The sequence below is a fragment of the Xiphophorus couchianus genome, chromosome 22 (assembly GCF_001444195.1).
Source record: "Xiphophorus couchianus chromosome 22, X_couchianus-1.0, whole genome shotgun sequence".
NCBI lineage: Eukaryota > Metazoa > Chordata > Actinopteri > Cyprinodontiformes > Poeciliidae > Xiphophorus > Xiphophorus couchianus.
The window spans coordinates 9,013,842-9,041,131 of record NC_040249.1 but is presented as its reverse complement, the minus strand read 5'-3'; the positions used below and the strand labels follow the sequence as shown (position 1 = coordinate 9,041,131).

Below are 27,290 nucleotides of genomic sequence, written 5' to 3'. Positions count from 1 at the left end.
TCTCAGACTTTTGCTACGTCGAAGCATTTTTGAAGTCGTACAACCTCATATGTAATGAATAGTGAAATATGAGGTTAGTTTTCAGATCTCTTCACATTGATGACCCCCCACACCCACTTTTTTTCTTTTTCCTGCACAACAGTATTCACTGGATCTTTGATGAGCTTGTCACTGCAGCCAGTCAACATTTTAGATTTATACAATCTGGACTCCAGTCTGTGGTCCTGAAAGTACAAGTGAAACGGCGGAGCTTAAATTTATGGGGTTTTACGACTGGATGTTAGAGCTCAGGCTATATTAGATGTAAATGACTGATAATAAATTCAATCTTAAAGGGACATTTGAAGGAAAATTACTTCAGTCCTGCGGTCTAGGGTAGTTCTATCAAATTTTCACTTCAAGACATTGCCTGCGATTTGGCCAATATGTCAAATCCCACAGGAAGAAAAATGAGAGAGATGTTGAGGGTGATGGTGAAAAGTGCCAGCAGGGGATCTTCTGAGTTCAGATTTGATAAAGAATCTCATCGTATAAAAACCCTGAACCTGTCCATGAGTCAGTCTTCCAACCATCATTTGATTTCTGGGATTGTCTAAGACATCAAAGCCTGCAGTCGTAGCCCCCTGGACTCTGACTTTAAGAGAGATAACATTGATTGGGCTCAACCAGGGGAATAAAACATATACCCCACAAATTCCCTTTTAAATTTATGCTCCTTAACTGTGTGTTGTATTGATTGGTAGTGCATGTGTCTCGTTGCTTAAATCTGTCCTGCATGTGAATGGGGAATGTGGTAAAAAGGAATATGATTTGTAATGATGCTGTTTTAGTTTGGGCGAAAATTTGAATTGCGCAAATTAGGAAAAACAACATTGCAACCCTATAAGAACACGCCTGCATAAACAATAGATAGATGGATACCAATATGGCTGGTGAAATTTCATATGAAGAAACTCCAGTATTTTCATAAGTCATGTGACATCCACAAAATTAATTGTGTTATGTTTGTATTTTGTATTTTGGGGGAATAGAAGGCAGATGACAGATGTTTTTTTTTTCTTTTTTAAATGTGTAAATATTTAAAAAGTTTAGTCTCTCTTTACTTCCCCACTCCTAAATGAAATCCAGTGCAAACCAATAGCTTTCAGAGAACCAGTAATTATTGAAAATATTCAATCTCTGTATCATTTAATCTCAGTGTAAATAGAATTGTTTTGTGTAGGCCATGCAAGGAACGCACTGAGAAGAAGGCAATGGCTCGTTATTACTCTGGAGGAGCTGCAGAGATCCACTGCTCAGGTGAAAGAATTTAAAAGCACAACTATTAGCCTGCACTCCCCACATCTGGCTTTTATGTAAAAGTGGCCTGGTTGCTGAATTATTCAAGGAAAGCTTAGTGCCGTTCAAGTTGCGGAGAAGAACTTTTTATCCCACACAAGGATGCAAAAAAGGTTTTGTGTGGTCAAAAACAAATGGGGATGATTTATCCGCTAAATACAGGGCAATCCTGGAAGTGAACATGGTCAAAGGCACAAATGACTTGAGGCTGAGCCGGAGGTTAACCTTCCAGCAGGAAAACAAAGAGAGCCACCTTATAGCATTTGTGCTGAATTTCCCCAGTCAAATTCTAGACATAAAACCAATTGAACATTTCTATTCATTCATTCTCTGCATCCAATCCCACTGAGATTGAACTATTTATCGCAGAAAGGTTGGCAAAATGTTTTGTCTCCACATATGCATAAATTGTGGTGGTATACATCAACATTTGCACTTGCAATTGTAGCGAGATATTAACAGGGGTGGGGAGAATACAAATACACATCATACTTTTAGATTTTTAGTATCAAAAAAATCTTGGAAAATAAGTTGTTGTTTCTTTTTCTTTTCTCTATCTGCATCACAAATATGAATTTCTTATTGTTGGCCTGTCATATAGAACCCTAGCAAAACCGGTAAACGTTTTTGGTTGTAATGCATAACAGGTTTTTTTATTTTTTTATTTCCCTCACATAAGTGCTAAACAGCTGTTGCAGCACATATTAAACTACTTCAGTGGATGCAAAGCCATCCTCCCTTTAAAGGCAGGCATCTTAGTGTGCAAGCCAGTTGATGACGATCAGGGAGTTTATTGGCAACCAAATGATTTTGGGCTCCTGATTGACCATTTTTCCAAGCTCCTCACAGACAGCTGATCAAACCAGGACGGAGTGTTCGAGCCGAGGACATTAATGAGCATCTTTATTGACTACACATCCCTGGAGCTTCTTCTGTGCGTCCCTGTAAATAATGTTCCTATATAGAAAGGGTCTGATCATCTTTACTGCCCTGCTGTTGGAGACTTGCTTTAAGAGGTGCCAGGCATTGATGAGGCTGGCTCCTCTCCTTCTCTTTTTTCTGTTCTTCCTTTTGAGGTGGAATTAGTCAAACGGATCTGTCAGTTCTGTAATGTTGTCTCTTCTTTTTTCTTTTTTTTTTGTTGTTGTGACTTACAGAGAACTAGACAGGTCCCCTGGGTCGTGTTGTCAGAACGCTTAATCAAAACGAGGCCATTATTGTTCCTCATAATCTCATTGGTATAAATAGACAATAAAAAAGAGGAAATGACATGGCCCTGGGGGACACCTGTGTTTAAAACCGTTTCATTACATAGACAGCCATTCCATTTAATGCACCAGAAATTCATTGATCCATAAAATCAAATTGAATGGGTTCCCAAATCACAGAGGTGTTTGACCAGAATTTGGTTCTGCTACAGGATGATGAAAAGAGCATTATAAACCTTTCACAACTGAGGCATAGCAAAAGGCAAAATAGGAGTTTCTTTTGTACTCAAAATGCATATCCTTCATATTGCAAATCAGTTGTAAAATATTAAATGCTTTTCTTGCCAAACGTGGAGAAAACTCTTTAATGGTGTTCAGTCAAAGGGTTAATAGTTCCTTAAGGCTTTTAGCCATGAACTTTTTATCATCCTCTGGCCCCCTGCTTTCCATCTAAGGGGTTTTTTGATCCTCACTATGCTTGATGAAAACCAAAAACAGTTCATGCTTTTATATTTGAGTATAAATTACTTTCTGTCTGTGATGCACTTTATATTAGTCGACTTTCCTGTACTCTGCTTCTCTTGAGTTTTTTCCTTCTAATTTTATATTTACTTTAATAACAAGTATTAGCTTGTGTCTTTTTTTCTTTTTTGTTTGTAAAGTTGCAACTGGCGGCACAAAAACAAATCAAAAATCTTTTTTTTTTTTCCCCTGCAAGGCATTCTTGTCCTCCACATGCTTGTCTCTGGAGGTGTCAACACCACACACTTGTTCATTAATCCCACTTGTCTTAAGCCTTTAGGGTGCACTGTCCACTGATGGAATCGTAAGATGCTGACGGAAACTGCAGCTGTGTGCTGTATAAAACGTAGAGTACAGCCATTTATCCAGTCACTGTGAACACAGCATTTGTGGATATGCAGCTTCAGAGAAGTTCATTTTGTTTTTGTTGGCCAGTTGTGATGGCATCTAATGAGGAGAAGTGACATGTTTCTCTGAGCGCCGGGTTTTATTAAAGGTTATTTTCCACGATCATTTAATAAATGCGGTTGGCAATAATGCCTTGCAAAAGTATTCAAACCTATTCAACATTTTGTCATGTTAGAACCATGAACTTCAGTTTGCTTAATATGAATGTTATATCATGACTAACACAAAGTAGGTCATAATTAAGCAATGGAAGCAAAATAATGCAAGGTTTAATTGCTTTTATCAGGAATAACAAGTTTGTTAAATGTATATGCATTTATATTCCACTCCCCCTTACTGAACTTGTGTTGACCCCCAATTAAAATCCATAGCAACCAGTTCCTTTCAAAAGTCGCTGAATTTGTAAATAGACACTTGTGTGTAACTATTGTTCATAAAGATACAGTGAATATATGAAGGCCCCATAGGTTTGCTGGAAAACATAAGCAAACAAAGCGCATTGTGAAGACCAAGAAATACATCAGACATCGATAACATTGTGGAAAAGTTTAAATCGGCATTTGTACATAAATAATATCTCAAGCTTTGAACATTTCAAGGATAATTGTTTAGTTTAAGATCTAAAAATACATCATGATAGGGTACTGTATATTTACCACAACTTAAAACCACTGAGTTATTACTTCAAACAAATAATTATTTAATTGATGGAAATGAGTTACCACAACTTTTTTTTTTTTTTTTTTTTTAGTTTAAGTTATTTCAACTAATTTCTGTTATTAGGATGTACTGCTAGGTTTTACAGTCCAAGTGAAAAACAATAGAAGCTTTTGGTTCAAATGTGGCAGAATATGAAAAACTCCACTGAATATAAATACTCTTGCAGCTTACTGTAATGAGAGTTATTGATGAGAGACAAAGTCAAAGCCGCACCCACTTCAGTAAAAGTTTTTTTTCCTACAGAAAAATAGTTTCATAACACTAGGATCAAAGTATACGACCTCTCTGCCTTGATTTCAACCTTGTGCATTCATTTTAATAATTTAGAAAAAAAGAGTTCACAAGTTCAGGAAAAGCCTCCTCACAAAGCTTAACCAAGCGAGCCAGTTGACACAATCGTTAGTGTTACACACTGAAAGTGTATTTTGTCGCTCATTAAAATGGCTAATCGTTATAAGAATAACCATAAGCCAAAACTTATAACCGCTAATTAACCAAAAACAACAATTTTCTAATCACTTAGCATTCTGAGGTCCAGGAAAAATTATTCATTAATTAAGGAAACATCTTGTTTTGTAGTTTGGTTTTTATAATGACTGGGTGGACAAAAGAAACAGCAACACTCTCCTAAAAGAGTACAATTAGTTTTATTTGAGATGCCTACAACTTTTTTAAAACTACAAAAGTTTTGTCGATTTTTGTTGCTAAAGGAGGTCGGCTTTTGATTCCTTCCGGAGTCCTTTTTTTTTTTATATAAAAAAAAAATTGGATACCACACTGATTTTATTCTTTGGTGGTCAAGATGTGCCTGCTCATAAGTAAACATGTTCACAGCAATTATTGGTATCGTGTAGTTTTCCAGTGATTGTAGTTGAGTCACAGCAAATTGGAATCCCGCCGCTTCAGTACCATTGTTTCTTTTTTGAAACTGCCTAACCTTCACAGTGAGATTTGACTTTTTAAAATTGTGGTAATAAATCATAGTTATTCAACTCAGCAATGATCTCTTTTAACCTGAACAATGGCCTCATCCATAAAATGGTCAAGAACATTGCTGTGAGAAAATGTGTTTGCTCATTATAATTTTTGAATGTTTTTGACTATTAGTCACACTTATATGTTTCTGATGATCACAGTTATTTATATCAAGCAAACATGATGTAAGTAAATTAATTTGAAAGTAGTTTACTAACATAGCCCTATATCAAATTGTTATTGGTCTGCAAAAATAAAAATAAATAAAATAACAGATTACCTGCATGTCCTTAATCACATTTCTTGAATTTAACTAGTCATGCCTAGGTTTTATTTGTATCCGATACAGCCTAGTTAAATCATAAATTAACAGTGATTGACCACATGAGTTCAGTGGCCTGATCATGATCACTTGCCTCAGGTATAAGGTCAGTGTTAAATGAGGGGGCAAAGAAGAGCGGAGGTATATAAAATCTACTTTCTCCCATCATGTGATAATCTTATTCCCTCCTCATTAATATACCAGGAGTGTTGCTTTGATTCTTTCATTTTTTGAGGAATCCTTTAATCTCCTATAGCAGCCATTCAGGTATGCCTAAACGCTTGCTCACACAAAGTACCACCTATTTTTACAAAGCTCCTCCTTCAGATCTGCAGTCCCCAACCGAGCTTCTGCCTCAGAGAGAATCCCTTCTCCACACAGCTCCTTCAGACTAGCAGCAGCAGCGATTAGCTAACACCTGGTGGAACTGAGTCTGCTGAGCTGCGCATAGGAACTACTTCTGAGTAAAACCTAAGAATGGTTGTAGACAGGATAATGAGAAGCATTGTTGTGCTGATGTTTTGAATGCAGAGTATGGAAAAGAGCAAAGGGGCTTTAAAGAGAACTTTAAGGCATCAAATTGCAATGTCAAATTTCTTTAGATGTGTTTGATATATGCAGCCTTTGTGTAACAACTGAAGGTAACATAGTTGCTTAATTGTTCTTTAAAATGGTACTTTGTGCCTGGAAACTACATACATAACACCATCCCTTTAATGGCTTAGCAACAAAAGACAAGGAAAAAAATGAGCATCAATGTGTTCTGAGGTAAAACTGATTTTAACCAAAAGAACACAGCGCCCTGTCTCATATTCGTCATTAAACATCATGAAATATTAATTCAGAAAAAGAACATCTAGGGAAGTGGTGCTTTAGGACTTTGACGACTTGACATAATTGATGAAGAAATGATTTCTTGATTTTTTTCTCTCATGAAGAATTTTCTGAGGGATGACGTCTGACTATTAGTTTGTAACCTTATGCTTGAGAGTACTTCAGCTAAATCAGTGCAGATTCTGGTCAGCAGATCAGTGATGCAAAGCAAACCAACAAGTCCAGCTTGAAATAGTTCAAAATGAAAAAAAGAAGGTATTGCAAGACTTGTTAGCAGTTGTTGCTTACAAGGGTGGCATAACAGACTTGTTGTATTTTCTCAGCCTACTTATTATTTTTCTCTTCAGTGTAAAAAGCTTAAGTCGAATAAAATAATGCAATCTAAAGAAATCATGAAGGAGAGAAACACTAGTTTATGTACCTCAAGCTTTAGTGCCAAAATTTAATAAAGTGGAAGTTTCAATCTAATTAACCAAAGTAAACCACCAATCTGTAGCAACCTATAGTTACCAAAGTCAAGTTTATTTGCATAGCACAAAGCAACAACAAGGCAGTTAAAAGTGCCAAAGAAAAAAAGTACAAATTATTTGATTTTAGTCTCTGGGGTAATTTTCAGGGTTAGGATGATTTTGATTTTGTTTTTGTTGAAACATGCTTGACAAAAAAAACAGAGGAGAGGGAATTGTGTGTGCGACCTTCAGCTTTATTAGTGACAAACAAGCACTTATTGGCGGGTAGGCAGCTTTGCTCTAAAACACCCAGTTTCATCTGATGGGCTTATGTGCCTCTGTTCGTCTCCGGCAGTAAGCAATTACTTCCCTCTTCTTTTACCTTGGACTTTCTTTAACTCCCAGGCTCACCGCACCACTGTCCTTACCACCACCCCCGCCTCCTTCAAAAATAATTTACACAGAATGATAGGTATTTTCCTTTCGAACCTAAATAAAAGAAAGAACCACAGACAACGTATATGAATTTTATGTAGAGCTTTTGCAAAAGGAGAACGCTCTATCAAAACCTCTCCTCCGATCAATTCTACAGAGCGTTCTGACCTGTTCTCACAAAAACTCCTGTTTTTATTGTCAAAGAAGGACAGGCAAGGGGGCAGTCAAGAAAAACAACAGAGGTCGTAAAGCTTCTAACCCAAACATCTAACAACCCAGGTCCAGATGTGATTCTTGGTTAGGCTTACAACATTTTATGCATGACTTTAAATAAATAAATTACATAAGCTGTACTCTTTTCACCAACCCTCGCCAGTGGACATGTTGGAGCAGAAACACATGGCTTCCTCAGGGACTGTAGATATGCAATTGTGGTTTCCAGCAACGTGAAATAGTCATAAAGTTTTCAAGTAACTAAAATGGTATTTACATAAGGATCAGACCGATCTTATGAGTACTCTAAGTAAAATCTCTCACATACAAGACTCTTTACGTGGATTCTGTAAAAAATTTGTATCTTTCATGCTAAAATGAATCTGAAACGTTCTTTTGCAGTAGAGCAGGACGCTGTAGAGACATGTGCAGCAGTTGTTAATGGCTATCGCTAGCTTTTTATGTTTTTCTTGACATTATGATGGTTTTTAATCTATTTTTATGTTAGAAATAATTATTAATGCTACAGTGACAAACAGACTAGTTTTTCACAGCTTTGTGAGTAGATCCAGCTCTTATCCAGCTCTTTAAATTTAGATCAAACTAATCCTTCCACCAGTTAACATTTCATGGAAGGCTGCTCCTATAATCACTGTTAGATTAGCGGCAGGTCACTTGCACTAGCAGTAGCAGAACTCGGCCATGTGTTTTAAGAAGACTTTAGCAGAAGCTACCAAAAAAGGTAAAATTAGAATATCATATTTTAATATGTTTCTTTTTTCATTTTAAGTTTTATTTTATGTCACATTGACAAAAATAAATCACCCCTTACAGTAGAAATAATTCAGTAAAATCCCAGTTTTTGCTCCTCAAAAGACATGCATGTGTGCTCTTTTTCATGAATCATTTGTGCTCAGGGACCATAATGCATCCCATCAACATATCCTCTCAGCACTTCCTCAGCACTTACAATTTAGCTGTGCCTCACAAAGTGCATTTTAAGCAGTAAATACAGAGTTCCCATCAGTTTCATATTCAAGCACACTGACATTGCTTGCCTCTCTCTCTCTCTTTCTCTCTCTCTGTGCACCACACACACACACACACACATACACACGCACATTTTTTTATCCATCACATTTAATCAAAGAGACAAAGCGGGTGCAGAATCATATTTGACAGTTTTGCATGTGATTAATTAGTTTAATAGCTGTTGCAGCGAGGAAGACACATAGTATATTTGTGATTAGTTTATGAAAACAAATTTATGCATCTTCTGATTGGGAAAAATCATAACATTGAAATCCCAATTGGCTGACAGCTTTATTAGTCATCAGGGTTATTTCGTCTACACACACTGCCCCACTTCAGGGTGAAAAATGTTGCGCCTAAAGGTCACAACAGATTGTGTCTTTCTATCCAGATATCAGGCAACCTAAGAGAACCTGGTTTAGCAAGATTATGTGCCGAGAATCACTACACCTTGAAGCAGCATATTGCCTGAAGCAACACAGCAGTTACTATCATGTTTAAAGATGACTGGAACTGTTCAGGTGGCAGTCAGCTTAAATAATGGCACGAGTTGGCAGCTTACAGTGACAGGAATGTATTAGTTGCAGGGTGGAAAATGGCTTTTCCTATCTAGCGAGTAACAAAAGACCCAACCTAAAGTGCCACACGCACGGTGCAATCAATGGAAATGATGGAAAACTTCCAAACAGAAAATGGCACATTTAGAAAACAGAATACTCACTCATTGGATATCCTGGAACTGATCCTTTAAAATAGCTGGTTTGCTGTGCCATAATAATAATAATAATGAAAAAAAAAAAGTATATATAGAATAATAATAATCAGAGTTATTGTCTGGCAGGCTGCGTCAATAAGTGAATTAATTTTGATTTCAATTTTTGCAGAACTCGTGACAGAATAAACAAAATATTTGCAGAGGTCAGATTTGACAAACCTGCATATTATTTACATGACTTAGTGAATGAGCTGAAACATGATGGAAGTGTCATCAAAAAAATTGATTATATAAATCACAAAACAGAGTCTAATTATATTTTGGCTTTTCTGTGTTTGGCCTTTCACTCATTCCCTGAGCTGCAGCAAGTAACATTTAATTGCTAAATGTATGCCAGAAGTTTCAGTTTTGTACAAAATGTACATTATCACATGAGTTTGAAGCTCTTTTCCTTCAATTTAAGAGCAAAATGCAAAGTGAAAGACCGGATTTTATACTCAGGGAGTTTGATCAAGAACATTGAAATAGTATGTAGTATTTTCAAATACTTTCTCTTTTGTTTCTCATTTAGCAGTATTTCTTTATTATCAAATGTGAAAGGAAAATGGGCTATTTTGTTTCTTTTGTACAGAATCAATGTGCCAATTATCCCTCAGTAATACATTTTGTTATAGATATTTCACATCTTTTGACTTAAAAAGTTAATTAGTGTTTCAAAATTGGAAGTATCAAAATTGTCATCATTTCATATTGTCTTATTTTTAGGAATCAAACATATGTATGCATTTTTGTGTTCGTGTGCGAGTGCAGAGCCGCCACAGACTCAGGGGTTATATGATGAGCTAAAAATTCATATACTCTACTTTGGGAACAAAAAATGTCCCTGTGGCTCTGTTGGAGGGATTATTACTGCTACTGCTGCTTTTTTCCCCAGCTGTCTGGGGGATATATTGTATTCATTTCTGAATATATTCTTATTTATTTCAGTCCTGTTTCCAGGATATGTCACTCGATCAGAGTCATCTTGTTATGTTAGTGGTATAGCCTCTCTTTTTCTGTGCTGCCTGTCTTCACCAACGTAAGTCTATTTCTGACATTTTTTAATATTTATATACTTTTTTACTTTGTGAAAGGCCAATAGCTGTTTATACAGATCATCCGCCCTGAGGTCCAAACAGCTCCGACTTGTCTCCAATTTAATGAAATTTGATTCAGTCTAAATTAATTTATATTATTCCAGTGTATTTCAGCTCAGTTTAGTCAGTTTGAGAATCATATCCACTTACAAACAGTTCATTCCTTCCTGATATGGTACAGTGCAGAGAAAAAGAAGTTGACACAGTATCCAGTGGAACAGTCTGGGATAGTGTAAGCCAATGTGATGGAGAAATACAGATGTCTTGGTTTTGTACCTTTTTCTTTAGGGCACTAGCAAGCCCCTGTAATGTGAGCTTTGATTGTTAGTTATGCATTTCAATTCAGCTGAGTTCACTTACATAGGGTCATTTCATAACAAATATTTTGATGATGTCAGCAGACTAGTAGTACCACCAGCAGTGGCTGCCAAAGGAGATTCAATATTTCTCAACAGTGCAGGAAAAAATCTAACCAAGATTCCAGTAGATGAGAGAATAATACTATGACATCACTCAAATCCAAAGCTATTAATTAAATAAAAATATATTAGTAATTTTAATATCAATATTGGCAAATCCACAAAAAATATATAAACCAAAAATATTGGCATATTAAAAATTAAAAGCAAACATGAAATGTGCATTTTCTGCTGCCCATCTAACCACTTTTATAACATAGAGGTAGTTGTTTTTTTTTTACTTTCATGACAAGATAAAAACTAACCTTTTGATTTGGTTCATGTAATGTCTGGAAATTGTAATTTATATACAGAAATTTAGTGCAAGAATGATGTTCTTTGGCTATGTAAATAAAAACACACACAAAAAAATCTCCCTAATCTTCACGAGCTGCAGCTAAACATGGTAAAATATGCAAATAAGTTATAGGAGAATCGATATCACAACCATGATAGATAAGTTTACCTCATGATCTGAGTCATATAACATTTGTGATGGAAACGCTCACTTTGAACTCTCTGCCCCTTATTGGCTCCAAAAACGTCAGGCAGAAGATAAGCTATTTGAAGCCAAAGCTGTAAGGGAACTGAAAGACTTCTAGGAAGTAGTTATATGGAATCAGTTCACCAAAATGCAAATATCAAACCCTTTACACAAACAATTCATTTTAAAATATATAGACTTTATAATGTGATATTTCACCCAGCCAGATATCAAATCTTTGCTGTGGTTCATGGTTTACTGAAAGACAGGATAAAATGAATCAAAATGATTGTCGTCATGTTTACAGTGAAAGAATGCAAACGAACTGGCAGACTGAAAAGTCCTAATGCATCCCCATAACATACAATGCATCAAATTAGTTTTAGACTGCTACAATTTTACTAAAACTTTGTCGTACGTTTCCAACATTTAAATTACATAAATAAATGGCAACCAAATTTGTCCTTGAACACCAAGTTCCTTGTGATTTTACCTTTTAAAGTGCAAACTACAATTCGCTGTCTGACAATGTCAGAACACAGGAGGAGAAAAAATAAGTGCTGGTCCATTAAACATATTTCTTTGACTTTTACCCCAAGTTTTCATTAAAAAATGAAGCAGGCCATTCACAATCTTTTTATCCCTCTGAGGGCAAAAAAAGCGGTTTATTGTTTATTGTTGTTAAAGGAAGAAAAGCCCAACATGCCCACAAAATCTCGTCACAATAGAGCCGCAGTTGAAGTGAAACCCATTTCATTAATTTCCCCCCCATAATGGACTGAATTGATTGTTGAAACCTCTCAAGCTTGAAGCATTTGTGTTATATGACCAAAGCTCAGGAGTTGGGTGGATAAGCAAACATACAGATCGCCGACTAATGCACAAGGTACATTTTGCCGGAGTTTACTTGATGAAAGCAGCTTTCCCCAGAGTATGTTTTCGCCCACAAAAATACAAACAATCAATTTTGTCCACAGATAAGACAGGCACAGAGTAAGGCCACTCTTCGACCACACCATTTTCCTGAAAGACATTTGTCTCCCTGCTAAGTAATCTGCCTTGGAAACCTCCTAACAGAAGCACAATCAAGATGTGGTAGTTTTTCTACCGTCCACCCACTTGCACTACTTCTTGATTTTGCTGTCTTTAAGAAGTCTATGCAAATGCGCAGGAGTTACTGTGTTTCTTTTTCTCTGCAGGTGTTTGCATCAGGTAATTTCTAATGAATACATGAATATATTAATCTTAGATCTTACAAGCAAAAATAGACTGGCATTTTATGACTACTTTGTTCTGACATATAATAATTGTCCTCATTTTGATACAGTTTGCTTACCATATCAGTACTGCTGCAGACTTGTATTCTTATAGCTCTTAGATGTCTTAGCCAATATTGCAAAACAGTACTTACTGCGTGTTTTAATGGGATGGGTTTCCCTGCCCACCACAAGACTGGAAACAGTTTTTATAAAATAATCCAGAAGCATTTAACACCTCTGTCACCTTGAAGCAGATTTTTTATGCAAATATTTGTTGATGGGTAGGGGGTTAGGGTCACTTGATAGCAGGACGCCAATGCAAGGACTTACAAGAACCGTATTTTGGCCAAGTTATGACTTTATAAATTAACTAGAAAGTGTATAGCTATAATCCAAAATCAGATTACACAAAGATTAACACACATTTATCAATACATATATGAGCAGTGGTGTAAATCGGGAAAAAAAATTGCTTAGAAAGAATCAGAAGGCAAAGCTACAATAAAATCTAGAGAAAAATAGAAACTAGAAAAATCAGCAATCACTGAACTATAGCAACATTTCTTAAAATCCAAAACTACCAGTAACAAAACTCAAAGTTCTCATATTTATGACTCTATGTGGCTTTATGTTTTTGACATGTTAGCTGAATATTTTAAAATACATATCGATAAGAACAGCTAAAGGTTTCTCTTAGCTCATCAGGCAATTCATGAAGCATCCAACAGTCAGTCAAAGTAGTGGGTGACACTAAGGATTTCTCGTAGAAACATTAAAGCAGCACCTAGCAGAATTTTAAAGTGACTGCATTCTGAGTGAAAATGAAACCAGGTGGTCGTGTTTCGCAATAACTGAGCATGTGGGGTTTTCCGAGTGTCAGAGTGGTCCAAATGGAATATGATGTGCTTCGATGTGATAGTAAAACCAATTCTAGTAAGCATGTGTACCTACCTATGTTCAAATTTGACCATTCCCTTTGAGTGCATTATTGAAGATAACTTTTGTGTCACTTAATAAAAATACTTTGATTTTCAGAAAAGATACCTTAATTGCTAACAAGATCTGTTCACCTGATCACATGGTTCATTCATGCAGAGTAGCATCTCTTCCAGCACAATCTGCACATGGCACGAATCAGAAAGTGAGCCGTTCATGCTGTGACATAGCGCCACTCCAGTACAGTGTGTTGCTGGTTCTGTTTCTCCAAGCTAATGGCTAACGTTGTGCCAAGCCACATAAAAACAAAGACACGCATGCCCCCGTCTACTTATTTCACCAAATAAAGCATTGCATTGCTTTGCAGTAAGCCTACCTACTTGTCTCAAGGATACGGGGTGAATGTCCAGATTTGTGCTGTGGCGTTGTACAGCTACTGTGCTGGAGTGGCGCTGTGTCTCTCACTGGATGAATCTTTATCACACATTTTGTTAGTCACAGAAAGTGGAAGTTCCACCAGACCGGAATGCTGAACGGTCAATTTGAATGAATCGTTGATGAACGTCTCAACTCTAGGTCAGTCTGGCATGGTTATGGAGGAAGCACCACTGATCTGCAGCTCTCTAAGAAAAGTACTTTGGTGAAAGAGAGAGTTGTTAATATTGAATGCAGCTTATTATGTAATTTTTTTTCTTTTTTACATTTGCACTTCTGTTTTTGGGAGATTTGTAAAAAGAAAATCTTGGCCTTCAGATGTGCCCAGAATGGATTTTTCCTTAATTTTGGGAGTCATGGTCATGTTTCTCCAAACATAAGTTGCTGAGAAAAACCTCTCATTCACATAAATGTTAAAATATTTTTGTACAATATGTGTACAATAAAATAGAAATTTTATATACTTTTTTTTTCTTAATAAATAAATAACTCCTCTGATGACCATTCATATATAGCTGGCGTCTGTATTCATAGAAGTGAAAAGAGAGTGGATAAAGTCCCTCATCTATGGCAATTTTTGACATTCTGCTGAGAGGCTGCATGTTAGAATCAAAAAATTAATTCAAATTCAACAGGCTATTTGTATTATTTAATCAACAAGATTAACACTAAGTCATTGAAATACTCAGGGGAGCCAAAAAGGGTCAGTACAGCTGTTGACGTTCAGTGAAATCTGAAAAAAAAAAAAAAAAAAAAAGCTGTCAAACTCATGGAGTGTTTGCCACTGCTGTATGGCTGTGCCCTCATTGATCAATAATAGAGATTTACAGCACAGCGGAGAAACAGACATAACCAATTAATGGAAAGCATCTGGAAGACAACTACACATGAAGCACATCATGTTCCATTCCACTGTGACACATTTGGTCAAAACTGAAAACAATAATCTTAAAAACTATGGTCAAAAACAAACAAACCAACCTAGTTGTTTTTTCTGACCCAGTCCTAGGCTAGATATGGATATGTTCAGCATATAAACAGAGTTGGGTCACGAGTTTTACTTTTTGCAATGGGTTTGAAATTAATTTTAAAATCAGCTAAGTTAAGCATAGACACATGAACAATAAAAAATTGGAGCAAATGCTTCACCATTTTTCAAAGTGGTGAAACAATTTTTTTTTTTTACTGCATTTTCTGAATGATTAAAATCAACTTTTTTGAGCTTTACATCATGTTATAATTGTATTCCCTTATCAAAAACATAACTATAACTAGGAGCTTCTTAAAGAGACAGAAACCCAATTTTAAGGTTTGCAAAATTGCAAAGTCAAATTTCTTTTAAGACGTATTTGATATTTGACAGTCATATTTTATTTAATATATCAGTATACAGCTTTTTTATAACAACTGATGGTAACATAGTTACTCAGAGTCCAGACTTGAATATGATTGAACACATCTTGCCCCAAAGCTGCTTTAAATAGGTGCCAATCCTGCAAAAAGTACATTTCTTTGTCAAAGTGGTCAAAGCGTATTCTAAATCAAGTTAGTAGTAGTTGGCACTAACTACTGTACTTTGCAGCTAAAATGGAAATGTTACTCAAGGTGAACAAACTAATTTTCCAGAGTGAACAAAGTCATTACCACAGCTCTGTGATGTTGCAAGTTAAACCGCATAATCCTACCATTTCCTTTTTCATTCTTTGAAAAAGCTTCAGTAAAGTCTAATCAGATTATTGCAAAGCTCAAAATGGTTGTCTGGGAGGAATGATGAGCCTCTTCTTTCACCCACCAGACTGGGTCACAGTATGAGACCAACTGGAAAACCACCATGCTATAAACCAAGGCACAAATACAAAACATTTTGAGTGATGATAATCTATCTCAGAACCGCAGTTTCAGAGGCATGTGTGATTAGGAAACTTTATAAAAATGGTGATTGTAGTTTTCTGAACATTCTGTGATGTTGATGTGTAAAAAAGTTATTTTACATGGCCTATCTGCATGCTGCCATTTTGGAGGTAACCTGTGATTAAGACAAGTTTTTCAATTTGACAAACAGAAAAGATGTTAAACATGTAGCTCTGTGTTGACAAATATTCTTGCTGCAAGTCTTGTGCAAAATATTCATTTTTAGTGTCAGTTGTGAATTATCTGTCCTACTGCATCAAAACATTTGGAATTTAAAAGTTTGGTAGAAAAAGGTAGCATAAACCAACTATGCACTTGTACAGTAACTTAAGAAAACATTCATACTTTTAAACCTAATAATTTTTACATTGTTGCTTGAAAGCAAAGTGTTGCTTTCAAGCAACACTTTGTAGAAAATTTTACTCCACTATGATTAACACTAAAAATGTTGTGTTCTATGTGTTTTATTAAGTAAATATTGTGAATACTTAAATAAATGTGATTTCTTTGTTTCTGCTTTTAATAAACTAGCAAAAAAATCAAAAAAAAAATCACTCTGTCATAATTGGTGAATAGAATTTTGAGAAAACACTTATTTTAAAATACGATTTGGAATAAATAAGCAAAATGTGAAAAAAATAAAGCACTGTGAATATGTTCCAGATGCACTGTAATAGTCAAATACAACACATGGAAGTTTCATAAAGATTTGGGGCTATGAAGTCGTCTTGAAGGTTTAGTAAGTTAAATTCTAGTAAAACAAATTAAAATGTTCATTCATCATTTTCTTAAACTGCCAGAAATTCACATTTTCTGAAGCTATCAGGGAAAGTTGTCAAAATCAGTGTAGAAATTACCTCCTAAGATTAAATAAATATGATTAATTTCAGTTGCTTGTCAGACACATTGCTCTTGTAGCTGTAGTGATATGATATAAAGAGACAGAGATTACTCCCCGGAGAAGCATCTCTACACCCATGTCTTTACAGTATAATATATAAACTTACATATTTGTTTTCCTGAGAATGTAAATATGGATCCCCTGTGCTGTGAACTTTTCAGAAACAGACAGTAAAACAGAGATACTGAATGTGTCACGCCTTCTCTTTGTATCACCCATTAGCTGTTGTATTACAAGGAGCCTTACACTGTTCGCTGCCATCAACTTTGGTGGTCCCTTGGAAATTAATTTAGCTGCCTCAGTTGTCCCCGCTGGTTATGTTCAAAAAGACTGCTGGAGCTACATGAAAGCAGCTGTATTCTTCACATTTCTGAGATCGCTTCCTCTTCCTGTGATTTGTTATTCCTAAGCAGAAAGAAACAGCAGTCTGGAGGTGTGATGTTTAGATTACGTGGCTCCTTTCCTTTCCTCCCCTGCCCAATTAGAAAGAAACAATATTTGAGGGGTTCCTTTTTAATGATATTTTAGTGGAGGCTGAGTAAGCAACAGGTTCTGTTTGAAGCCCGGTGTTAGAGAGCGCCGGATTACTGTGCTGATGTGCGGCAACAGTCTATTTCATTTTATTAATAGCCATATTGCAGTATGGAACAGAGATGATTCATGCCTAAATTGTGAGCTGCGTAGAAAAAACTTCTGCCCACCGGCGTATTGTCAAGATGCCTCTCACATTCCATTGAAGCACGTTTATATTTCAAGATTTCTCTCTCTCTCTCTCTCTCTCTTTTGTCAGGAAATTGATTGATATGGAATTTGTGGAGACATGATTTGGTCCAACAGTGTGACTGCATACACTGCATGCCTCAACACTTGTGTTGCTGGGGTGTGCGAGTCTGTGTAGATGAGATGGTTGCTTTTGAGCTGACGCAGTACATCACAATGATATTACAGCAGTAACAAATTTATTGTCAAGTAGGGTGTCCAGTCAGCTATCTGAAGGATTCGTAGTCTTTGCATGCCCAAACAGCTTCCGTTCTGATGTGCCTTTTCATGTTGTACGGAAATGTATATTAGAATCTGCTTTAAAGTGTGGAAAAAAACAAAGAAGGGGGATTGAAAGAATGGAGGCAAGATTGAGAAATGAAGTAAGTAAAATGAATAGAATGTAGGGATGAAAGGATGACTAAACCTAACTACTTTGAGGTTGAAAACCAATCTGAAAAATGATTGGTTGAGTTTCCAGAGGCAAAGCTCTCTTTGCTCACATCAATAAAACATAAACATGAATAAATGCACTGCTTTTGGCCTTCCAGGGTTCGTACTTAATTTCATGTATGCAAGTGAATGATGATATGCACAGAGAATTGTATTTACCTTGAAGGCACCAAATAATTCTGGGAGCCACTTTCTGTTTGTTTGATACCAGTGCTTATAAAAAGGCAAGGCTGCAGCAGCGATTCATACGGTTTTGTGCTAAATGCAACTTTAATAGCCAAGCTCCACTAGCATTGCCAAAACACACTGGTCTGTAGGTCTTGTGCTTCAACATTTGCATGTCTGCAGTAGTCTCTCCCCACTGACTTAATCACAGTTGCTTATCCTATCCATAACGTTGAACACATGGGAACACAAAGTGATGTTCGCACCTGGGGAGAAATCATCCAAACAGTCATCTGCCTCGATGTTTTACTCCCTGAGGTGGATCTTCACTGACCCAGACCCAGTGGGTCAGCATTTGTTAATGAGCCAGATAGAAAAACATGTTGCTAACAGTGAAGACAGAATGTTTAGTGGCAATTACGGTGAGGGTGTCGAGAGGATTTTTGTCATCCAGTTTTGTCATATAGGTGCAGCGGCGGTGAGGTAGGGAAGAGAAAACAACCGAAACAAAAAAGGTTTCATTAAACAATTTTTGTGAACTTAGTTCAGTTTCTTTTTGGTGATTTTCTGGATTAAGACATTAAAATGTAACTATTACAGCTGTTAAAGCAAAACCCAGCTTCTGGCAAATTTGGAAAAATTCCACCAAAGTGGGCGGAGCTAAAGGACACCGGAGAATGGGGACGAGAGGAAAGGATAATGTCAACTTATCCACTTTGTTGCGATATTTATCCACTTTTCTAAACCCTCTTGTGACTTTTTCATTTATTTCTTTTCGGTATTGTTGGAGAGTTGCATCTCATCTTGACTGTGCCATGAGAAGAGCAGAGGGGTAACACCTTGCAACACCGGTCAGTTCAACAGCAAACCGTCACCAATAGTCAAAGCAGAGCAGGTCCATCCCACCCTATTTCTACATTGCAAATTAAATGAATCACACATTTGCAAAGATGAATAACACTATCGAGCAATGCTTGTGCCACACTCAGCTCGCTATTCCAACTCCTGACTCGTCGCCAGGAGAGGCTGTGTGTCTGAATAAGATGGTTTTATACCCGAACGCGGATTTGACCAAGTTGTGACAAAATCGTATTGCTGTAACCATTGGAAAAGTTCAACTACTTAAGCTTCGTTTCACCAAAGGAGGCCAGCGTTGAGATGGTTTTAGGTAAAGTATTGTCAAATTAAACATATTCACACACAAATGTCAAAATTTGCATAGAAACATAAAGGTACAACCGTAAATAACCTATTTATAGGGTTTATTAACAAAAAAAAATTGATTTAGGAATTAGTTACACTTTAAACACTTCAAAAAACAGAAAAAGAAGATAAATATTAAGGAGTTCAGAAATATACACATTGCCATATGTATAAATGATAAAACAGAGAAACTCTTAGTTCTTAAAACACTCATAGGACTTCCTAAAATAGCAGCTGCAAGCTTTCTGCCTAAGGTCAAACCAGATGTGACGTTATCAAGACTGCAGCCATCTCATCTGTAATTGATTTGCTTGTAATTAGTGTATGTGTGTGTATATACAGTATATAAGTATATGAATTTCTGAACTCCTGACTGACTCCTGGATGTTTCAACCGTACTGATTTTGCTGAAGTGTGGAAAACAAAATCAAATAATCTACAGGAAAAGGCAGTTGCACTTTAAAGAACTGAGAAAATGATATAAAAATAGGCTCTGGAAATGCCAATCAGCTGTGTTCAAGCCCTTAACAAGAAGTGGAAAATGAGGGATTCTGTTGAAAACAAGTCCAGCCACAAATGCCAGGAAAATTGTGAAAATCCAGAAATAACTTCAGATGACATGCAGTACTCTCAGGTAAAAGCAGGGTACAAGCTGCTACAAGATACACAACAAGGAGGCACTTGACAAATGGGCTACACAGGTAGTTGCCAGAAGAAAGACACTGCTGTGCCAAACATCACAGAGACAAACATTTGGAGTGATGACACCAAAATGTAACTTTATGGACACAACCACAAATGTTACATTTGGAGAGGAGTCAGACTGTCTATCAGAAAAGTATGTGATTCCTAATTTTAAATAAGGAGGTGGATTGCTTATGCTATAGAGATGTGTGAGCACAAAAGGTGCATGCAAATTCCTCCTAATTGATAAGAGGACGTTATCACAAAACACTCAATAAAGATTCACTCTTAGTTTGGAAACTGTCTGTGGTGTACTTAGAATTTCCATAGGCAACAACAGGAAAATGAGAACATTCAGGGGATTAACTTTGTTTGCTAGCCTTAGTATGATCATACCACCGTGGAGAGATCTTAACCATACAAGCCTGCAGACCTGCCCAAGAATTTAAAACAACTATAAAAGCCTTTTGCCAAAATGAAAATTTGACAGGTCATCCAAAACCTGTCAAATTTTGGATGACAGGTTTCCTGTTTAATAGGATGTTTTCGTATTAAACAGGAAAATCCTGTCCTTTCCTATTTTCCTATTAAATAGGAAAATATCCAGAACTGCTTTATGGAAATCTCTGACCAAGGTAGTTTGGGTATCTGTCGTTATTCTGATTTTAACAAACAAAATTGCTTAAGAATAATGGCTTGACCCAAACACCAACCATTAGTGACAGAAAAGTTTTTGTATTATCATCCACATTCCCTCGAATGCAGCAAACAATGGTATTTTGCCAGGGAATGCCAACATATGAGCACAGCTGTGTATTACCCAGACTATATATTTATTTGTTTTGGTGAAGAAAGTTGCTTAATTGCTGTGCATCCCATTTGTACTCCCAAACAGGGGCAGAGCTATTGCAAACAACTTTTTACATAGTTTCATCCCCACAGCATGGTGCTGCCATCACCATGTTTTATAGAGGGGATGGTTTGTTCAGGGCATTTGATTTCCATCACAAATCGTTAGCCACACTGTAAAGCGGATTGGCAAACTTCCTGTAGTGTAATTCAATGTTTACATTTACGTTTAATCTGGTATTTTCAGAAAGTGAACTATTTTGGAACAGGGTGATGAGGAAATACATGAAGAAACACTTGAGCCTGTTTTCATACATTTTTTGTTTGCTTGGGTTGATTCAGTTTAGAATTTTGCAGCCTTTGTTCCCAATACAAAATAATGAAAGTGAAAGCCTGTGATGGCCAAACCCATGGCCACACTCTGAAGTCGGTAACTTTTAATGTACAATTCATTTTCTAATACAAGCACAACACTTTAGTTTCAATTAAAATATTTATTAGTTTATTTGGATACATTTATTCCATTTTGTAACACTCACATTTAGTTAGCATATGTATTTATATCAACTTAAAGTCAATTTTGCTTGCTTAAAATTAACTCTTGTTTGTTTTTTTTCTTGCCGGTACTTACATGTCATGGAGTTGCCAGACAAAAAATGGGGCCAGGGCTCGGCAGGCTTAAATGCTGATTGGACTGCATCACTAGTTCCTGCTGGCAGGGGGAATCTGTAGTTTCTTTGTTTAGATAAGATTTTGTATTCAAGTAAATATTAGCATTTAAAGTTTAATATTTTTGCTTTTTGTTTTTGGGTGTTTGGTTTAGTCAAACGTAGCTGTACTGTTATTTGTTAGCAATTGTATTCTGTTTAGTTTGCCCTACTGTGTCTCAATTGGTCTGATCAGCCTGTGTGTCATTTCTTTTAGGTCAGTTCTGTTTGTTTGTGCAACCAGTTTGTGTGCATTTTTGCCTGAGTTCAGTTTTGTTTCTTTGACCTCTTTTATGAGCTCAGATGATCTTTTTGTCATTTATAAATCTTTGGGTTAAAATCAAAAGAAAAAACAAAACTATTTTTCCTAATAGTTCCTATGATTCCTCCTGTTTTTAACTCGGTCCATCACAAAAACGTTTCTGTGGCGTATGCTGAGTTAGTACACCGTGTTTGATTTCTTGTAGTAAAGAAGAAACTGCCTCTAGTTTGACACTAATAAAATCAATTCCAGATTCAATTTGCCTTTTAGTATCATTATGTCCCATGACACTGAGTCAGTGTTTGTATCAAAAAAAGAACAGAGGAGACAAACGATCAACAGTTTGGCAGAGTTTTTCTCTTGTATTTATTTTTCAAAGCAGGCAATTAGGCCCAGCATCACAGCCATTTAACTAAGTCTGTTCTCCAAATTGATTCGGACTACAGCGCTGGACCTTGCAGACACGGTGCATTTAGTTATGCAAATGCTTATCTCTCCGTGTGATTGGTTAATTAACCTGCAATGCAGATAGTCCCGGCAATGCATAGTGGCTGTTTGATGGCTAAATTGTGGGTCAATTGGGTTTTTAACATTTCCAAAGCAGACTTAGTGACGTGTCTTTTGTTCCTCTGAGTCTGTGCAGCTTTTCACAGTTTAATAACTCCTTCCATGGGTCCCCATGAGGTTAATGTGTTTAAACTCACTGTAATTGAGCTTTTGACCTGTCTTTCATGGTTTCTGTTAAAAAAGGAAATCATCATATTATATCATGTTTTATACCCCTTGATTGTTATTACCCACCATCCCTTCTCATCGCTCTGCCCCAAACTGTCTATCCTGTCCATCCTTCTTGCCTGAGTTATAAGCATTCACACGGGAAGTCCTTTATAATGTTATTGGAGTGACAGTAATGCATTTGCAGACCATTTTCCTCTGCTGTCTTTGCCTAAGCAGGCAATATTTTTGTTTCCCCCCAACCAACCACAGATAGTTTGCAAAAAGTGTGACAGCAGACTTGACCTACCTAACATAAGATTCAATATTCAATTACAAATTTCGACAACATATTAGCAGAAACAAAGGGAGGAAAAAGAGAGGGAGGAGCCATTTAGCTATTAGCTCAATGTCTGCTTCCTGTTCACTGAGCAATTCAGATTTTGTTATTTAATGGGTATCATTCTGCATGAAATACAGACACAACACTTGACATAACACATGGAGCTTTTTCTCTTTCACAATCCCACAACCAGTAGACTGATACATCATGACAAAATGACACGTTATTGTCGTCGAGATAACCACTGCATGAGGCTGATATACATTGGTAAAGAAATGTGCCAAACATGTCCTATACAGTTGACTTCATTGGGTGTAGAGAGATAATGTGTGCTACAGAGGCAGTATAATTTCAACAGTTTGAGTATAAATACCCCTCGAACTTTTTCATATTTCTGTGGCTTGTAATCACAAAATTAAAAACGGGATATATTGACCCATTATATCCGATAATTCTCATACTGATTTGTTTCAACAGTCTTTGAATGATCTAAAATAAGTCACATTTGGGTAATTTTGAGGACTGTCAGAGAACATACAGCACACATGCAAAATGCTATGTGTGGCAGAAAGTAACACCCAAAACACACTATCTCCTACTGTGAGTCATGGGATGATTTTGTTTAAGGGTGGCCAGTCAGATGTAGCTGAAGAGAAGATGAATGGAGTAAAATACAGCTATCCAAAATACTTGAGATGTTGGCATAGAATCACTCTTTAGCAGAAAAATTAAACATGCAGTTCAGAGCTACAACTGACTGGTTTATTCATTCTTGTCATAGGAAGTCATAGACTTAAAGCTAATCATAATCTATGACAACTTTAAATATTGCTGATCACAAGGACACACCTTCTAATCTGACTGAGGTTGAGCTATCTTGCAAAGAAAGATTTGCAAAAATGTCAAATCTCCAAAGTGCAAATCCAACACAGCAAATGGCAGCTCTACTGTACAAAGAGTTGACAGAAAGAGGGCTTAAGTACAAATGTTCCCCACACATTTCAGATGTATACATTTTAAAAAATTGAAAAGCTTTTAGAATTTTACTTTAGCTTTGGAGTTATACTCAATTTTGAGTTGGCATATTAAAAAAATAAGTTTGCAGTGTAATAAAATGTGAAAAATCCATCTGTTTCGGCTGTTGTTGCAGGTGATCCTGATTTTGACTAAGCTGTATGACTTAACCATGGGGACCGTAACCGAGAGCTCACTCTGGAGGTAGGTTTTAGTAATTTAATCAAAGCTGTTTTTATTTTCCAGTATAAACATATACAGGTTAGGACACCAGGCTTAAAAAAAAAGAAAGAAAAAAAAACAAAACAAAACAAACAAAAAAAAACAATAAGAATAATATATTCATGGAGAGCATAGCATACTGTAAGTATGATTTATAGTGCTCTCCCTCTCTAGGATATGAACAATCAAGTTGCAGTGGAAGCCACGGTGAAGTATGTTTTAATAAAGCGTTCTGAAGTGGTTAAGATTGAACCATCCTCCTCTCTGCTTCCTGCAGCCCCATAAATAAGTCGAGAGAGACTGCAGGAGGCTTTTAGAGAAGATGCTACCTTCTGTCCATCATCAGCACAAAAAACGTTTTTGAAAGGCTGTTTCTGAAAGATAAACCGGATGACTGATCTGAGAGCTTCTTTGTTTGGATCTGTGGTGCTTTTCCTCTGACCTAGAAACTTTCTGATTGACTTTTTGATTGATAGTCATCTGTAACCTTTTGTTTCAGCAGCAATTGACATGCAATTGCTGCTATATAGTCATAGCAATTTCATTCCGAATGCATTAAAGGGTGAGTTACAGTGCCCTGTCAGGTCATAAATAAGAATAGAATTCATTAAGGATTATACCACAAAGTCCAATACTGTCTCAGATATGCCTTCTCTCACCTCTCTACAAGCCTGCAGAGAATTCATTTCTTTCTGAAATACGTATGAAAAAAAAGAAGACCATCAGTCCAGCAAGCAAGAGCCTTAAATTAATATCTGTTTCTCCAGCGGCATCTATACCCACTCTACTTACTCCCTTTGAAATTCCATATTGTATGTAGGAGGTATTCCATCATCAAGGTGATTCCTTTAACAATGGCCTACAAGCAAATAAGAGTACCTGAGGGGGTCCATGGAGATCTCTTAGTAGAGGCATTAGAAAAGCAGTGATCTCCATGTTATGAAAAGAAAAGAGTAAATGATTTCCCTGACAACACCATAAATGATTTATGTCTACAGCTTCTGGGCCTCTGCTTGTGGCAAAACGCAGCATGCAGATCAATGGGTGATATGCATGAGCTGGCGAAACACGCCTCGATTCCCATTATGTTTCCAGATGAAGCCTCACATTGTAATCACATCATTTAAGAGCTCTTCAGTCAGAAACAGACAAGGAGCACTTAACGCTTAAATACAAATGTTTTTATTGGTCGCGGTGTGTGCAAACAAATCCCAACAGGAACAGTTCAAGTTAATGCAAAGACAATGATAGCAGACGGTGGGTTCCCATCCAATTATGTGGCAAAATTACATTTGGAGGCACCCAGGTAGAACTGAGAACATGGATTGGCCGTTTGTGAAAAGAAGAAATAGCAAACCATGAGTGACAAAGCACATTTGCCCTTGTCACTGGAGTCACCTTAGTAAAGTGCAGGCATCTTTAAAACACTGCTGTGGATATTTTTGTTACATTCACACATAGACATTTTAATTAAGGCCAACAACTGGCTCATTTCTGCATTCACATATTATGTTCTCCTTAAAGATAAACAGTGAAAAGACAACAAACAACCTAAATTAGCTGAATTTTGAGCTGATGCAGATTTAAACTAGTAATAACTTGAGATAAATATTTCACAGAGATCCATTCAATAAAATTTAATATTTATAAAAATTTAATTTATTTTGCTACATAAATTCACTAAGTGAAACACATAAAATAGATTAATTATATAGACTGATGTTTTTAAGCCTCTGGTTATGTTATTTATGATTTTCCTTTTGCAGCTCATGAAAATGTAACATTTAGGAATTAAATATAACATCAGTCCAATAAAACATTTTTAATCTGGCTTTGATAAAAAAGCTTAATATCTGCTAAAATGTTTATTTTTCAACTGGTACTGTTAATTTGACAAGCAATCCTCATCGCACATTTTCATTTATTGAATATGACTCTGTTAAGAAATTTGATAGAAAATGTACTACTCCAAAGGTGACCTTAACACATTGCTAAAATTCTGCTTTATTCAAAGCTTCATTTTCAATGCAGAAAACAGTCAGTGAAATCTTTTGGCATTCATAGTTTTTTGCATTGTCTGAGGATAAAGAAGATGTAACTTCCAATTAATCCTGGTGGCGTTATGAACTATGGCACAGTGTTAACACACATCCAAAATTTTTGCAAATGCTAAATAAGTTAAATGCCTTTACATAATAAGAAGATACAACATTTTGGGAGCCTAGTTGTGGTTGTTTGAAAATAATTTTAAGATTAGATTTTCATTTCTTCATCTTTTTCGCTAGCTGTTATGTACAGTATATTCCATATTTATTTTCAGTTCGCCCAAAGGTCTTCAAAAGGATTTATTTTGGAGGGCTGTGATGGATATAGTGGATGGTTAATCTTGTGTCTGGGGAACAATTTACGTGTTGATTTGTTAGAAATCATTATCCTACTCTAAGGCTCAGTTGACAACCCATTTTCAGTTTCCTGTCAGAAGACACCAGGTGTTTATCCAAAATTTGCTAGTGTTGCAAAGAGCTGATGAGGCTATTTACTCTAAGAAGGACTTCAAACAAAGGTCTTTGGAAAAGCAACAGGCACACAGCATCACAAATCAAAACTGGGTTTTTAAAAACTGAGATTCTGTTGCTAAAATAAAAATAAGTAAGGGTTTTCACATGTCTTTAACAAGGGTGCCAGTACATGTGGAGAGCGTGGTGTATTTTTGCCCTTGCATATTCATGTCATGTCAAAATGGCCTAATTGCTCGAAAACAGTCATCCTAATCTGGTATACTGTTGTACCATTTTTCCAGTCTCTTAGAGATAATTTTAAGTAATGCCTTAATAGGGTGCTGATGTGATGGAAACTTAAATCATATCTGGATGAAAACAACTTGTTGAACCTTTGCTTTTAATACATAACAAAACCAAGAGTCTCTATCTGGAAGCATTACGTCAAAATTCTGGGAAAGACACAAGCAACCATAAGAGGCGTATTGATCGAACATAGTAGTAATAAATGATTTGACTACAATTGTTTTACTTAGTTGATCCATATATGAGACAATTCACAGTCAAAACAAGACAAATCATGACAAACCCCAACAACAGCAACAAAAGTGAATAAATGCTAAACTACACTAGTCTCTGTCAAATCTGTTTTACACATTAAAGCAACATTTTGCCTGAATGTCAGAAAATCAATCTCTAATTGCATGGAAAGCTCTGGAGAGACGT

At 36.3% G+C, this 27,290-nt stretch overlaps 1 protein-coding gene across 2 annotated transcripts in view; it reads left to right on the top strand.

Annotated features, from left to right (window-relative positions):
* LOC114138359 (VPS10 domain-containing receptor SorCS3-like) overlaps positions 1–27,290 on the top strand; it is a 61,561-nt gene that overhangs the window by 2,187 nt on the left and 32,084 nt on the right. For both annotated transcript variants that reach the window (XM_028007573.1, XM_028007574.1), the window contains exon 2: positions 23,981–24,048. In XM_028007573.1, the coding sequence (XP_027863374.1) occupies positions 23,981–24,048 (68 nt within the window). The remainder of the gene's footprint in view (positions 1–23,980; positions 24,049–27,290) is intronic.